Here is a 17,189-nt window from a genome sequence, read left to right on the forward strand (position 1 = left end):
TGCTGCTTAAGTAGGCTGTCTTATGTTGGACTGTATGAACTGTTTTTAATAAACCTGCATATGTGAACTGGAACTTATACCTCCATGTGGCTGACTTATGTGGTGACATTCTGAAGGCCCCGTGATATATCTATATCTACGTATTTTCTGTGTGGAACACTGTTCTCAGTCACTTATCTGACAACTATTTACAAAGTAACCAAACACAGGAAATGACCCCTGTCCACCCCTACTCTATATAGCTAGCCCTTCCATGGAAACTTGTTCTTTTATTGTTATTATTAACATGTTCTTTTATGCACAGACTGATCATACTGAGATGATTTATCTTATTATAATCCTTAAAATATTTGCATTGCACACATTGCAGTAGATGTAATTAGGGGTTCAATCACACATGCATATTTGTTGCAGAAATTTCTGCCACTGCAAATCTGTTTCATTTCTCTGAATGGGGTGGTTTAGAAGATAAGCATTTGGATATCTTCAAGTAGCAGTCAGATGAATAGGATATTTAGACCTTTCTGCATCCCTTAAGCCATGTGTGAATATACACTTGGTCATGTCCCTTTGAAACTACTAAATGCCCAATTTCACTGTCATGCCATGGTCACAGAAATACTATGGGGAGTGGGGGCTGTAACCACAGGGCAAATCCTGTATCTGTACTGGCCCTTATGACAGTGGGGCTCCTCTCAATCAACCCAGTTTGAGAGAGACAGTCTTGCAGTTATTCTTAAAAGTAAGAATGCTTTCAGAAATAGTTAATAATTTCTTTTTATCAAGTTAAGGGCTCCTAGAAACTTATCTATAAGACTTGGTGTATGACACTGTCAGGGCTCCTAGGAACTTATCTATAATACATAGTGTATAACACTGTCAGGGCTCCTAGGAACCTATTGATCCATTTCTAGCTCTCCAAGGCAAACTCGCTTGAAGTTGTCAAAGCTACATTATACTCTTTAATCTCTTCAGACCCCAAAGTATAATGGGAGGAGGCCTAGGGAAAATGTAAAATTAGAAAAAAAAAACCAAAAAACCTCCTTCTGTTACCTTTTTGGACCTCTTTGCAGCATCCAGTGCAGAGATATCTGATATCAGGCTCCTAGGAACCTGTCTATATGTACATAGGAGCCCTGACAGTGTCATACACTGTGTTATAGATGGGTTCTTAGGAGCCCTGACAGTGTCATACACTAGGAACCTATCTATAAAACATAGAATATAAAAATGAAATAAAGGAAAGTAGCAAAATAAAATAACTGAAACGCATAAAAAAATAAACCAAATGAAAATTTTTGTTTCCATCTAATAGGGTGTTATATTTAAGCTACCAAAAAAAATAGCCTTAACCTCAGGAAGAGAAAACGAAACCGTTTTCCAATTCGCCTCATCCTGAAGGGGTTAATATAGGATACCGTCAACTAATAACAAACTTGCCAAACTTACAAAAGTTCAGCAAATCCCACGACTGTAATGTGCGCGCTATAAGATATTATAATGTCAGGTGGGCTGTCGGCAGTTCAAGGCTTTTCTATAAGATTTTCTGTTTTCTTGAAGTAGAAGACAAGTAAGGGTCTGATGTATGATGTGATACAATCCCATTGTGCCGCAGTCAGGGTGATGTATTGTCAGGGTCTGTGTAATATCTGTGAACGTACTGGAGGGACCAATGATATAGGAGTGAGGGGGCCGGACACAGGGATGGAGAAGGGGAGGGGGTGGCTGTGGGATGGAATGGGCTGCTGACAGCCGTAGCCTAAGACACTTTTTCCTTTACAACTTTTCCCCGGCACTGTTGTAAGTTCTGATAAACTTTAGCTTGCGGGCGACTTGTCTCCCTGACAGCTGCTTGGAGTGACATGATATTCTTACATGACATCCCTCGTCTATTCGCAGACCGCTCCGGGCGCTGCAGTCATGACTTCTGACAACTTCAGTTAATGGCCAGTAATAGTAAAAATGATAATAATAATCCTAAAAGAGTTCTGGAGAGTTTGACGGCTGAGGATGTCCTAACATGGATGGCACACGTCTGTTCTGGTTTGGCTGTTTCCTGGTTTTTGCCATTCCTTGCTTGCTTGCCAGCAGGATCTGTCCGGACCTCGTCACTGACAGCTGCCTGTGCACGGTGGAACGTTCCAAGGGACTGGGGCGACAGAAACTCATCCACATCAAAGTGGTGTGCAATGGAGGGGAGCTAGTGGAAACCTTACAGCCGACGTTACTGCCCAACAAAACCGTGGCCCTGTGAGTACCCATCGGCTTGAACCCAAAATGACTAGTGTTATGTATTCTGCATGCGTGAATTTATTAGGTTGTGCCAATAAATCTGTATATAGGATATTGAAGAGGTGTGAGAATCTTTGGCAGGTTGTAACAAATCATTCTGAATGCTGGAAGAATCCATTAATATCAAAATACAGTATATCACAGTATCTATTGGGAAACTACAAGTCCCAGCATGCATGGCCTATAGGGTCTAACTTATTCTGACAGGAGGTGTTGCAAGAGGGACTTTAAAGTTTGCGTTATGCTAAGGCTCCATAACCATAGGTGTCACTCGACATAAACTTTTGCCGATGTATCTCTACGATGTTGAATTGCAACACCATGTGACGTGACAGTGGCAGAAAATCCAAAGCTGTCGGGTCTTGGTCGCTACTCTTTTTACCATAGTCTTGCATGTGACATGGCTATGACTACCACAACCAAATCGCAACTCTAAATATCATATGACATTAGGTTGCAGACAAGTTGCTGGTCCAGTCTGCTGTGTCATGTGACACCTGTTGCCATGTAATGCTAATGCTGTGTGTGTTACATTGTAATCTCACCAAAACAAAATATTGTTGACTTTATACTGAGATAAGCGGCGCCACATATAGTAGACTCTGCTCAACTCTGCCTGCAGCAGCATAAGCGTCACTAAGATGAGCAGTGTCTACTATGTGGCGCCGCTTATCTCTACCTGCAGAAGCGGCCTGTCTCAGATCAGTTTTCTTCTCCTGTGCCGTCACTCATTCACTGACATGCAGTGTTGCTTTTCTGTTCATAAGACGTTCTGCAACAGCTACAGTGTCACATTATAGAATCTGGTGCTTATAAGATCGTAGAAATCCCAATATCTGTATAATTTACTTATATAATTTCTGAATTAGAGGCCCAGAATATGCCCGAGCTATTCCTCTGTTCTCTTAACAGAATATAGTGATCTGCTTTACAGCATAGTCTTGGACTGCTCTTTGAGATCTGTGGGACAGTTTTGTAGTCATGATCTGTGCGGGGCGGTGGGAGGGTATGACTATAGTGGATGTAATATTGAGTCATTGGTGTTATCTATAGAGGTGTTATCTTCTATTGTAATCGTGTATGGGATTCAAATGAATTGACTGCTGCAAAGAAAGAAAAAAAGCTCCAAGTGTCAATCTATTAGGCTTAGTGGCCAGAGTGAAAATTGCAGTGCATTTTTTTTTTTTTTTTTTTTTTTTTATTAAATATAGATCATGACATGGAAAATGAAATTAAACAATATTGTAACCTAAAAATATATAAAGACTTAAGGGTTTATAAAAGTCACCTTCTAGTGACACATTCCCTTGATGTTGTTGGAATGATAGCACTGTCGCTAATGTTGAACCACAAGTCCTAGTTTCTGCTGATATTAAAACTCAATCATTTAGAGAATTAACGTTGCAAAAAAAAAATCTCTATCTACAGCTCGTGTGCAGACCTATGTGTCGCTATGGTTATAGACTACCATCAGAGGTTGTGTTGTCAGATTCTGCAGCCATATGTTCTTCCATCAGTCCCAAACTTCCTACCAACATACATTGCAGATAAAGAGCAGTTCTCCAGTTCAGCTCATACAAGGGTCTCAAGCACCTCAATGAAGTACCAAATATCTGGAGATACAGTAATGTGCAAAAGTTTTAGGCAGGCTTGGAAAAAAATCTGCAAATTAAGAGTGGTTACAGAAATAGAAGGGTTAATATTACCAATTAACAGAATAAATGGAATGAAGAAAAGAGAAATCTAAACCCCATCAATATTTGGTGTGACCCTTGACCCCCATCAGTTTTTCTTGCTACTTGCAGACAGTTTCTGAAGGAACTGGAAACTGAACTTGTTCCCGCCTAAGTTGGAGAACTAAGCCCAGATGTTCTATGGATGTAGACTTGCTCCAATCCTTCTGTCTATTCATGTCATCCCAGACAGACAGGAGGATAATAAGATCGGGGGGCAAAAGTCACACCAAATATTCATTTTCTTCTTTTATTTTTAATTGACCAAAAAAAACAACCCTACAGGCACCCCCCCCACACACACACACACAGACCTGCCTAAAACTTTTTCACAGTACTGTATGCCAGATAAAACATGGGGGAGGACTTTTTCCAAATTTTCTATTAAAATAACTACAGTTGGGCCGGGACCCCATGGGATGGAAATGGAGTGGGAAAAACTGCGGCGTTTTATAGTATGGGCAAAGTGGATGGGATTCTAGCAAATCCCATGCCCACTTTGCGGTAAAAACCATGGTGCGGACACACCGCAATTTCCAAAATAGCGCAGTTTTGGAAATGGCAGTATATCAAATATACCTACAGAAACTGCAACGGTTTCCTCATAGCCATGTGCTGCGGGAAGCTCCTGGCACACACATTAAACATGGCGGTGTCCGTCACCTGTACACATTTCTGAAAAAAAGTGCATATTCCATGTGATATATTACACTGGATGCTGCACTATGGAATATGTGACTTAAAATAAATATATACCACCTGACCTGTATGTCAGTAAATACTATAACAATCCCAGATTCCTTTCCTATACCTCTGTATAGTGCGGTTCCCCTTTTATTGCTACTCAACCAGGGGTACGCAACTACTTTTAGTAAAGGTCCGCTGACCCGGGTCTGCATCAGGTGGAGGATTTTGCTGAATGACTGATATTTTCACAAGTTAAGTCATCCCTCTAACCCCACTAAGTCCTTTTGTGACCCCCTCCAGTAATAATGTTCTATGTGTAATGTACAATGATGATGAAGACTCTTTAGTGCTACCACAAAAATGTCACATACACAGTATAAAGCCCCCTTAGAAGCCTCACATGGTATAATGTTACATTGGTGCTCCCACACAGTATAATGCTCCATAGTACCTCCGCAAAGTATAATGCTACCTTCATGGCCTCTACCCAGTATAATGCCCCATAGTGCCTCCACTCAGTATAATGCTACCTTCATGGCCTCCACACAGTATAATGCTCCATAGTACCTCCACACAGTATAATGCTACCTTCATGGCCTCCACACAGTATAATGCTCCATAGTACCTCCACACAGTATAATGCTTCCTTCATCGCCTCCACACAGTATAATGCCCCATAGTGCCTCCACACAGTATAATGCTACCTTCATGGCCTCCGCAAAGTATAATGCTACCTTCATGGCCTCCACACAGTATAATGCTACCTTCATTGCCTCCACACAGTATAATGCCCCATAGTGCTGCCACACAGTATAATGCCCTATAGTGCCTCCACTCAGTATAATGCTACCTTAATGGCCTCCACTCAGTATAATGCTACCTTAATGGCCTCCACACAGTATAATGCTACATTCATGGCCTCCTCACAGTATAATGACCCCTAGGAGCCTTCACATGGTATAATTTCCTATTGGTGCCCCCACACAATGCAATGCCCTGTGTCCCCCACTTGTTTAGTGGCCTCTACTTGGCATAGTGACTCAAATTTACACTCAACAATACCCACTTACAAACTTAGTACAGTGCCCCTCTGCCAAACCTACAGGAAACCCCTCTCCTTGCACCATTTAGTCTCTGACAGTGAGACTGATCTCTCGACCGCTGACACTTTGCACTGATAAAGCACAATAGCAACTGACCTGGAAACAGTAATGGCCCCCGCTGCTTACAATCCTGTGTAGCCCCCTCGTGCTATGACGGAACAATTGCCATTCCTTGCTCCGTTACTGTTGTGTGTAAGTGACAGCGGTCATGTGTCAGCCTTTCTCCTTACCGCTGTCATTATAAAGGGGTAAGGAGACAATGGTCCGGACCACTGCTGACAACACACCAGTTTTCGACCAGTTGCATACCCCTTTGCTAGAAATGTGGAAACAAATAGACAACTGGGTGTGTCTGTAGACAGTCTGCCATTATCCAATCAGTGCGGAGTATATCAGACTGTATGAACACATCATGTTCATGTATCTCTAACACGTATAACAGGGAATCGGCCAACACCAAGTACTACTAAAATACACGTCAGGAGAACTGACTGGTCGTCTTTAAGTCTCTGCTTCGTCTTTGATTTCTAACAAAGTCCTCAATGGTGGATTTATCCTTCAAGAAATCATTACGTGTCTTGTGTAGCTGTAAGGAAATCTGAAGACATGATCCAATCACTTGTAGTATGAAGAAATATTATGCTCCATTTCTTCTTTTAGCTCATTATAAACCTTCATACAATCAGCAAATCATCTCCGATGGGCCCTGGGGCCGTTCCCTGTCTACAAGTTTGGTTAGTAAAGCAATTACAATGAGCATAAAATGTTGCTGGATTCCTGTTCGGGGGAAGAGACTTGGCTGAAGGGGACATCATTCAATAAAGCTATATTATTCAAATGCGAGATTTAATCTGTAGAATCTCAATAAAAGTAACAAACGCCCTGCTATGGGCTCTACCCCCGAGAGACTTCACATTGCTGTAAATCTTAGGAGATGATGGCAGATAATGATAGAAGATATAGCGGTCAGCGAAATGGTCGGAGGACTGGAAATCGAAAACCACAATTGGTTTAATGGACATCTGATGCAAATGGTAGCAGACAATACGGGGATGAGAACATCTTCTCGCTCAGTAATGGCTGAAAAAAGTGTAAGTGAATCCATTGAAAGAATGAATCCAATTACAATGAAGAACAAAGACAACGGAGAGGGGAACAAACCTACAATGTCTTTATATTCACTTAAGCATCTGGGGGAACTTGGCATCCAAGAAATAGTTGGGTGGAGATGACCCTTAACCCTTTCACTGGCTGGGGGATCAGGGCAATAGTTCTACTTGTAGCATGATATTATGCCCCTATACTAGAAGTAGACATTTGGCGCATCATGTAACTTTAAGATAATCCTTTAATAGTCCCACCAAGCATTGTATCTTTATCTTCCGTTCTTCTCTTATCAAGCTTATGGGAAATTCTTCTGCATGCATGATAAGATGGTGCAGAGAGGACACATGACTCAGATTAGACATATCTATAGATGTCAATGGAGAGGGGAAGGGGGATGAGGGAAGAGAGGGTCAGAGAGATGGCAGCAGAAAAAACCTACATGCACCAGAATCCGTGGAATCCACGGAACATAAACGCCACAATTTGCAAGTGGCAGAAACACCATGGGAAAAATGACAGTTTTGCAGTCAGGGCAAAGTGGATAGGATTCTATCCCACTTTAGGAATCCCATGCGCACTTTGTAGTAAAAACTGAGGTGTAGACACGCCGCGATATCCAAAACTGGTGCGGTTTTGGAAATTGCAGCATGTCATCTATACCTATGGGGAAACTGCTGGCGTTTCCATAGGTATAATTGTAACACAGTCCACAGAGGAAACCTTTGCAAACTTTCTGTCTAAAGCACTGCAGGAAGAACCGTGATGTGTTGCTGCGGGACGTCCCGTGGGGCCTTGGCCTTAAGTAGGGCATTTTGCGCACTGACCTTTTTCGACTTGTACTATCACATGCAGGATTACAATGAAAAGTAACACCTCTGTTAAGAAGCTGAAGGGGGATATCATAAGATCATGGTAGAGAGCGAATGGCCGGGGCATCTCAGCTACTCCTCAGTTTCCATACACAACAACTCTGAGGATTTGTGTTAGGAATCTCAATATCTGTGCTACTGCCTACCCAACTTGCATCCCTTGTTCCCTTCAGTACAGCTACGCTCCGAGCCGTAGCGATAAGGTTGCCATGCCTACTAGTCAAACTCTGGCTTAGTCTGTTCAGCCATTAAGAGCTTTAAGGTCGGTCTTACACGGCCGTAATGTAAGTCCGCAAATGGTCCGCAGTTGAGGGTTTTCAATTACGGACATATTATACTCAGTGCGGCCTCTTACACCACCGGATATTTCATCCGTGGTGTGGCCGCAACCGTGGTCTGCAATTTATAGAACATGCCCGTAATGGCTGTGAATTGCGGCACTGCACGGTCTCACCCATAGAACTCTATGGGTGAGTGCGGCAGGACACGGGCATTTGTGGAGCCTATGTTGCCGATTGGCAACTAGTGTTGCTGATCAGAAACTTGTGGACCGTACATTCAATACGGTCGTGTACGACCAGCCTAAGATCCAGAGCCGATCAGGTTAAAACCTAAGGCTGAATGGGGGTATTTAAAGCTAGTTATGCCTCTTCTTCTCTGCCTGTGATTTCTTTAGTTTTCTGGTTCTCTGTCCCCAGAACTTATTCTGTTTTCTGCTTATTCCCTGGTTACTAATTTTGGTTTATTTTTCTGCTGATTTTGTTTATTCCTCCTGGTCTTGACCCAGGCTCAAATATATTTGTGCTATTGGTTTGGATATTCTGTTTTCTTAGATTTGACCAGTTAGTGTATTTCTCACTTTGCTGGTTTGGTCCTTACTCTGTACCCATTATGTGACATATATATTGTTCCATAGTTGCAACCTGGGTCCCGAGCTGCTAAGTCCAACTTGCCTTGCGGTGGGCTCTAGTGAATACCTTGGGGTAGCTTGCTTACTTTTAGTCCTATCAGTTACTTGCTGCATATTAAATTACATAAACAGCAATTTTATCTTACCTGGGTCACTCCATCTCCTGCCTCCTCTCCAGCTTTCACAGGGTTGGTTTTACTATAGTCAGCAGACCCCCATAGCACAGGTAACTAACTACGTGTCAGAAATGGAGAGTGACTCTGTGGACTGGTGCTGATTCCAATCTCTTGACCCAAAATCAAAACCCCCAGGTGCAGCTGAAGAAAGCAAGTACAATCAAAGTTTCTGGACAACCCCTTTAAATTTAGGAATTGCACTTCATGCATAACCCTAATCTATAGCTTGTGCGATCAGAGTCTTATTGGCACAGGTTTTTTCCCCAATATTCCCCTGAATTGTTGAGTTTTATAAATACATTCCGGTTTTAATCATAGGCTTCTTGGTTTATGTATTAGAAATTACAGCTGTTAACCACAAAACATCATCAAAATATTAGAGTTTATTAATCGGAGCGAGCGCTAGACAAACTTTATCCACAAGCGGGTTGTAAAATAAAAAAAACAAAATGCTCATCTGTAATTCAAATGTGGTTCACAGCGCCCTGGAAATGCTAAATCCTCAGTTACGAGGGTCTGTTTTGCGGTGAGAGAACATGGATTTGCCCGAGTCGGCTGCTGAATGTACAAGGAGCCTGAAATCTCTTCCGCTCACTGTTTCATTCCGAAGCCGAAAAAAAAAATGACATGTAAGAATTTCCTCCCAGACGATCGGTCTGTTTTCACTCCACTTTATTATTCCACAGAGAAAAGGGCTTCTACCATATGGAATATAATTGTTCAAGCATTTATATATCAGGAAACGGTCAACATAAAGAGGGGTATTGTTACATACACGGGGGAACGCGGGATACCCAGGGGTCACAGGATTTAGCAGTACGTCTCATTATAAAGGGTCTTTCTTATGGATTTGGGCTGACATCAGCTTTTCTGCAAAATTTCTAAGTTATGGATGTAATGTGTTTAAAGGGGAATTACAGATTTGGCGAAGGCGGCTCAGTGTGTTCTGTAACATTTGGATATAATTTTTGTATCAATTTTTAAGATCTCTGCTTGTCGCCAATGAATAGTAACCATCATAGACCTCTACCCGAGCCTAAAAAAGGTCAGGGTCATGTGATGACCACACAGCTGCAGATGCGTTACAGTAGATAATGGGGATTTCAGATCTGGCTTCCTAATATTATGGGGTATAGATTTAAAGGGGATGGGCTGCAGTTAGCACCGCCGCTCACTATACAGGGCACTGGGTAGTGTATGTTCTTGTAGCCAATGAATTGTAATGATCACATTTCATCCTTTCCTCCAAAATCCAATATTAAATATACAGTATATACTATTATAGTGTATATGTATATATTACGAAGTATAGGCCATAAATAAGAATTCCTGGGCAACCCCTTTAAGGGATTGTCCCAGAATAAATTTACTCCAGAACATTTATCAATTTGAGTTATTTACTAAAAGTTCCGGTTTCTAAGTTTTACTATTAAATATATCTGGTGGCACGCCCTAGTGTTTCTTTTTATTTTCTCTCGGCAGGTCCACCTAATGTGTCCAGTGTTGGTGGTCGCACATGCTCAGTAGCTCAGACATTGAAATACTTGGATCCTCTCATACACGGTCACTGGAGTAATTCCTGCTACTCTTACTAGACAGTAGATTCACTATGGTGGCAACTGGATGCAATCGGTGGACGTTTCGAGAAGTGATAAGAACACTAGGGGGTGCTATAGCAACTATGTAAAGGCATTGAAAATTTGCCATGTCTTGTGTGATCTCTAGTAACTAAATTATTATTTAGAATTCATAAAGATGAATTTTATTTATTTTATTGTAGCTGAGGACATAATGTGCCTTAATGGCACCAGGCAATGCTTACCTAAAATTCTCTGGAACGTCTCCCCTTACTAGTACTGGCCAGAGCTTTTCGGAACAGAGACAAGAAGTTGTTAGTGGATTAGCTGGCAAGGCCTGAGCCTTGGGTGTTAGGGTGCATTCACACTGAGTAAACGCTAGCTTATTCTGAACGTAAAACACGTTCAGAATAAGCGGCGTCTAAAGCAGCTCCATTCATTTCTATGGGAGCGGGGATACGAGCGCTCCCCATAGAAATGAATGGGCTGCTTCTTTCACTCCGTGCAGTCCCATTGAAGTGAATGGGGAGTGCCGGCGTATACGGCAAGCTCTGCTCATGCCGGAGCGTACACGCCGGCACTCCCCATTCACTTCAATGGGACTGCACGGAGTGAAAGAAGCAGCCCATTCATTTCTATGGGGAGCGCTCGTATCCCCGCTCCCATAGAAATGAATGGAGCTGCTTTAGACGCCGCTTATTCTGAACGTGTTTTACGTTCAGAATAAGCTAGCGTTTACTCAGTGTGAATGCACCCTTAGAAACCACACCGTTCTTAGAAAAGCTCTCTTGAATAGTGCCCTTTAACAGAGATCAGTGTACCTAGAGATATTGGCAATGTATGTGTTTTGGGTGCTGGAAGTCATAACTACTATTCATTGGCCAGACTTTTAGATATGGGGTTTAGGAAACAAATTATTTTTCGATCCTGGTGAAGGAAAGCCAAGCTGTAGTCAGAGCCCCCATTCATAATGCCAGACGCCATGTTAGGAGAGTCAATGGCTTCATAGTGAAGTACTTTGTCACTGGTTCCTTATTGGCTACTGATGAGACAAGTCCTCTGTGGGCCCTATTGCTCCTATTGGCCCTTCAGGCAAGCCCTCTGAGAGAGACGTATCCACAGCTCCATTATGTAGAGGAGTGTGTATTTATTATTGCAGCCATATTACTTAATTGTAAGTGACAAATTCTTTACACGGATTGCCCAGGCTATAAATATTGATGATTTATCCTAAGGATAAGTCATCCCTATCAGATCTGTGAGGGTCTGACACTAAACACCCCTATCAATTGGCTGTTCTCAGCAGCTGATAAACAGAGAATGGAGCAGGAAGCAGACAGCGCTGTTCTGTGTAGTGGCCAGATCAGGTACTGCAGGTCAGATCCTATTTCATTAGAACCTAGAATGGTCAAAGAACACAACTGTCTGCTTCCTGCTCCATTCTCTATCGTTGCAGGGCTGTAAAAGTCTTATATTGATGTCCTATCCTCAGAATAGGTCATCACTATTTTTTAACCCATTTGAGTGTTACTCAGTTTAGTTCTTTCTATTCCAAGTATTGTATGTTTTGTATAGATATTCATTTCTATAGTAAAGACATCACCATTCTAGACAGAACACAATGAGCCAATGTTTCGACAGTACAGTAAGTTTTCTTCTTCCAAGCAGTTTAATAGACCTTTCCAAAGTCCTGTCTGTCTGTAATGAAACTCAGCTGACATCTGTGAATTATTCTACAATCTTACCATAGAAATGGACAGCGCTGTAAATCTTATTTGTAGATAACAGTTACCGAAATCTGGATGGAATCACCATAGTTTACATGTAAGTTTTCTAGGGCTAGGTTTTTGTTACATTCAATTAGATATAATGGGATCTTGAGCAACAAGAAAAGTCTGCACTCCAACACTTATTACCATATTGTTCCAAGATACTATAATACTGCCATAAACGGTCCACCTAGTACAACCGCACAGTGGCCAAATATATATGCAAATAAAGCTGCTTTAAAAGGGATGTTGATTAGACATATGGCTTTCATCAATACGAATGGTTATAAAATAATCCATTCTCCCTTCTTTGGATAGATACACTTCTCAACTATTAATGAAATGGTGCAGCTATAGGGCTATACCCAAACCTGACTGAGAGGGACCATTTGCTGCCCTGACACAGTAGAACGTGCTAATTGTATACATTGCACTTAGTAGGCAATGCCCAGACGGTGGGGTGCACGTACCAAAAAAGGTGCCGAACCTGGTCAGTGGCTCATAGGTTGGGTCATAGATATGAGGACAATCCCAAATTCCATCCACAGTCTGCTAGGCAGATTAAGTCCGGAAAAAAAAAAAATAGCAGGGCTATGGCCCATCTCCTGATTGCACAAAGACCATTCTCCGATTTGTATTTGACTACTGTCAGCCTAACCCGCTCCCTCCTTCTCCCAAAATAGGGAGGTAAAGAGCTCTGTCTCCTCCCTAATGAGGAGAGAGGGATTCAGTCTGAGTGGTTTGTTCTACAAAGTGACACCGTTCACATACAACAATAACTCGCTTCAAAGCGCAAATTCACTTAAAGGGAATAACAAGCTAAAGCAAACCAAACTAAGTCTTGCAATAAGATTCTACAAACAAGCTAGTGCAAACCAAACCATCTTTGCACAGGAGCAATATTTGGTTGGTAGGTCCCAGTGTACTGGGGTTGGTCCAAATGGCAGGGTATCGCCTAGTAGCTCATCAGGGTATGTGCGGCGCTCCTTAGCGATAGGGGATACATTTCCGATTATTGACATATAACTTAAAGCAGGACTGCCCGTTGTCCCCTGTAAACGTCGACTTCTTTAGTTCTACTAATGACTTAGTTGCAGCTATTACCTTGGCATCCCTATAACTAGGCCAATGTGGGTCATGTGTAGAGGGGCTCAAAAATTTGCAACTTATACCTCTGCAAATAAATAACCTGTAACCTGCAAATATAGACCCAAACGCAAGGAAAAGTTCTAAAAGGTTAACTCTCTTTAAAGCTTAATCCCAAATCTCTCCAATAAGCAATGCATATCCTTACAAGAAGTACCTGAGATAAGAAAATCTTATTGATGGTGACAGTACTGACATAAAGTTCTCTATAGCAGATTATTGAAAGTGATTTTAATTAAGTTGGTGTACGGCCAGATCAGACCGCAGAGGCGCAATCCTAATGAAGCAGCTACTTTATATCCCAGTGATAAGAAACAAACAAATAACACTTCCATCACATTAATGGCCCCGGCCATAACCCTGCTGGCCTCAGGTGGAGGTTTCCATTATATATTAGCCGTTACATGGAAATGATTATGGATTTATTATGTATGTGGAGCCCTCGTGTGCTGGATTATATTTAAAGGGATGTCAAACTATTTGTGTTCTGCAGTTTAGTCTTTAGTTTAAATTTTAGGACCCTGTGGCTGACTACTATTGTGTGTGGGGGACCCCTGATGGAAGGAAGAGGTGTCAGACAATGGCTTGCGTCCTCGTCTTTGAATATACGTATGGGATAGCTAGAGGGAAGAGTTCTCAAGCGAACCAGTGCAACTGATAACAATTGAAGGGCATCTTAAGGACCTGCATCTTAAAGGGGTTGGCCACTTTCAAACCAATATTGACAAACAAATATACAGTAAAAAGGTATACAATTTTCCAATATACTTTCTGTATCAATTCCTCATGGTTTTCTCGATTTTTGGCTTGCTGTCATTCATTCTGTTACATCTAGTGGATGAAACGCGGACCATGGTCATGTGATTTACGGTCCATGGTCATGTGACTTGTGCACAGCTGATTCAGGCAGCTGTCTGAATATTGTGCTGTGACTCTAACGAGCAGCATGTGTGTGCTCATCACATGACCATGGACCGTAAATCACATGACCATGGTCCGCGTTTCATCCACTAGAAGTAACAATGAATGACGACAAGCCAAAATCTAAAAAACTGAGGAATTGATACAGAAAGTATATTGGAAAATTGTATATCCTTTTATTGTACATTTGTTTGTCAATATTGGTCTGAAAGTGGGCAACCCCTTTAAGGTCCTGCAAAAGATCCCCTGGTATCCTCCAACAATGTCCAAATCAATGTGTTATTCATCCATAACTCATAAGAAATAGATTCTCACCATAAAAATTAATTATCCATGATATATATAATTCAGACCTTGATGGTATAGTAAAGGTACAGTATCCAGGAGAGGAAGGCATTACAGATAAGCGAACACTGTTCGGATCAGCCGATCCAAACAGCACACTCCCATAGAAATGAATGGAAGCACCTGTGACGCCAGCCGGCCGCCGGTAAAGTCAGCGTCATAGGTGCATCCATTCATTTCTATGGGAGCGTGCTGTTCGGATCGGCTGATCCGAACAGTGTTCACTCATCTCTAGAAGGCATGCATTCAACTCTTAAGAGAAATGCATAACCTTTGCCTTCTTGCCCTTAACATCCACCATATTGTCAGTTATTTAACTTATTACTTTCCTTCCATCACTATAGGAACTGTAGCTTATCACATACTTTCCATGACCGCATTCTTTCTACATGCGTGCTTTGTAATATGCCGTATACAACCTTATTTATATCCATGACCTTCCTTGGACTCCACTGTCCATATGTACTGTGTGTCCACAAACATCATATACTTTCAATCACTTCTAGGTAGAAACTTGTAATTCAGTCAACTGACACTGTCCACTCTGACAATGCGACTTACATCTTGCATGACTAGAATATTAAATTGCCCTCTTGAGACATCCTGTCCCTTGGATATCTATATATCAAACCTGTGACTGCAATCCTTGAATGGCACATATGTAGATGTCAGCATCACCCAAATAATATATACCCCTGGGTGGTGTATCGTAGCTGGAGCTTCCTTTTCTATAGTAGGACAACAAGCTCCTTAAAGCAGATGTCCACTTGTACTTCTCTTCCTTAAAAATTTCTATTATATTTGGAGAGAAAAAGATCCAGCATTATAAGTTGTCCTTTTATCTTCTGATCACATCCTTCTTGCCATGTATAGGCACATGCAGCAGTCACACTATATATATATATATATATATATATATATATATATATATATATATATATATATATATATATATATTCTCAAGTGTACCAGATATTTTTTTTACTTGACCTCCGGTGCAAGTTGAGTCAGCAGGGCTCATCTCGGCACAAGGTCTTTGACCCATTCCAGCCAATGCTACATGATCAACACCACATCAGCTTCTGCTAAAAGCAGCAACAGGGTCATGGTCTCCCATGTGCATCACCAAGTCCCCCCTTGTGCTTTAGTCTGGATTGACCTTTTAATCCAGGTCATGTATAGCCTTCGGTATACCCCCTTATAAAGGGGTTTTCCCACAAACCTAATCACAATTCAATTTGCAGACAAACGTTTAAAAATTTCACATTTTGAATTAATATATTCACAAAAATTTTAGACTTTTAATTATCTTCTCTAGCTTATTTTAGTCTGTTGATAGTTTGCCAATGGATGCATCCATGAATGCAGGAACTTTCTATGTCATGATGTCCTTATTGTGGTCGGGTTATCTTCTCATACATGTGGTGTCCTCCTGATAACCGGCCATGATGTCCTTATTGTGGCCAGGTTATCTTCTCATACTTGTAATTTCCATGCCTGACAACTGGTCCAGACTATGGAAATCATGGCTGGTTTCTAACAAGATCCAGAACATAGAAAGGTTGCAACCACTAGCAAGCAATCAGGACAAAAGATTGTCACCAATGGTTAAAGAAAATCGTAAACACTCTGCAAAACTTTGCATTATTTTACTTTTACAAAAATGTTTTGTCAACCATCTTAAATGGGGTCATGTTTGTGGGAAACCCCTTTAATTTTCCCAGGGTCTTCTCTCGTCTCCTTTTCCAAACTATCAGAACTGTAAGTTTACTTTGCACCGTCTTCCAGTCCTGATCATTTACACTATTCAAGTATAATAAAATCTATAAGTCTTTGGAATTCCGTATCTTTGTCTCGAGCTCATCTGCCAATTTACGTCCCTTAAGAATTTCCGTCATCTCAACTCATTTTGTAAAGAAGGAAAATCAGATTAGACAGGCTCAAGATATTTTCAATTACTCCATACGAATTATCGTCTCTGCAGCGGCATTGTCAGCCTATAGTTTGGAGAAGACTTGAATCGGGATAGTTTGCATTTATATTTCAATTTTCTGGCCTAAAACTTGAAGTGATTAGAACCTTCTCCCCCTTCAGCCTGCAGTGGAACATTTTCCTTGCAGAATTCATCTTTCCAATCTCTCCGAACCACAAACCCCTGGTTTCCTGTAATGTGGTTTTGCAGCCTGTGCCAGAGGGATAGCGATGTATCAGAAGTGGACATCTCATAATATTATCTTGTACATCTCCTGCAGCAGTGGAATAGAAAATAGGAAATCCGTTACAAAGAAAACATATTCGTAAAAAAGGATGGAAATGGGGAGGTTATTGGATAAATGTTGTTGTTTTGTTCCACGTCGCTGTCAGCTCAGGGTACTGCCTTGTATATAAACTCAAGGTTTACAGAGTTGGGACACAAGCGTCCCTCCATCTACAGATACTACAAAGCCAGAAGCCAAGGAGTGGTCTCAAGGGTGAACAATCCGAGCATCTGAGTCCCTTCTGATGTAGCCACCACCAATGGCCTGGCACCATGACTATTGCCATAAGGCTGTGA

The 17,189-nt window shown here is 41.6% G+C and overlaps 1 protein-coding gene across 1 annotated transcript in view; it reads left to right on the forward strand.

The window, feature by feature from the left end:
* Positions 1–1,788: 1,788 nt before the first annotated feature.
* ADGRA1 (adhesion G protein-coupled receptor A1) overlaps positions 1,789–17,189 on the forward strand; it is a 342,093-nt gene continuing 326,692 nt past the window's right edge. Inside the window, exon 1 of the mRNA XM_075258484.1 lies at positions 1,789–2,250. Within this exon, the coding sequence (XP_075114585.1) occupies positions 2,021–2,250 (230 nt within the window). The 5' untranslated portion in view covers positions 1,789–2,020. The remainder of the gene's footprint in view (positions 2,251–17,189) is intronic.

This window comes from Leptodactylus fuscus, chromosome 10 (assembly GCF_031893055.1).
Source record: "Leptodactylus fuscus isolate aLepFus1 chromosome 10, aLepFus1.hap2, whole genome shotgun sequence".
Classification (NCBI taxonomy): Eukaryota; Metazoa; Chordata; class Amphibia; order Anura; family Leptodactylidae; genus Leptodactylus; species Leptodactylus fuscus.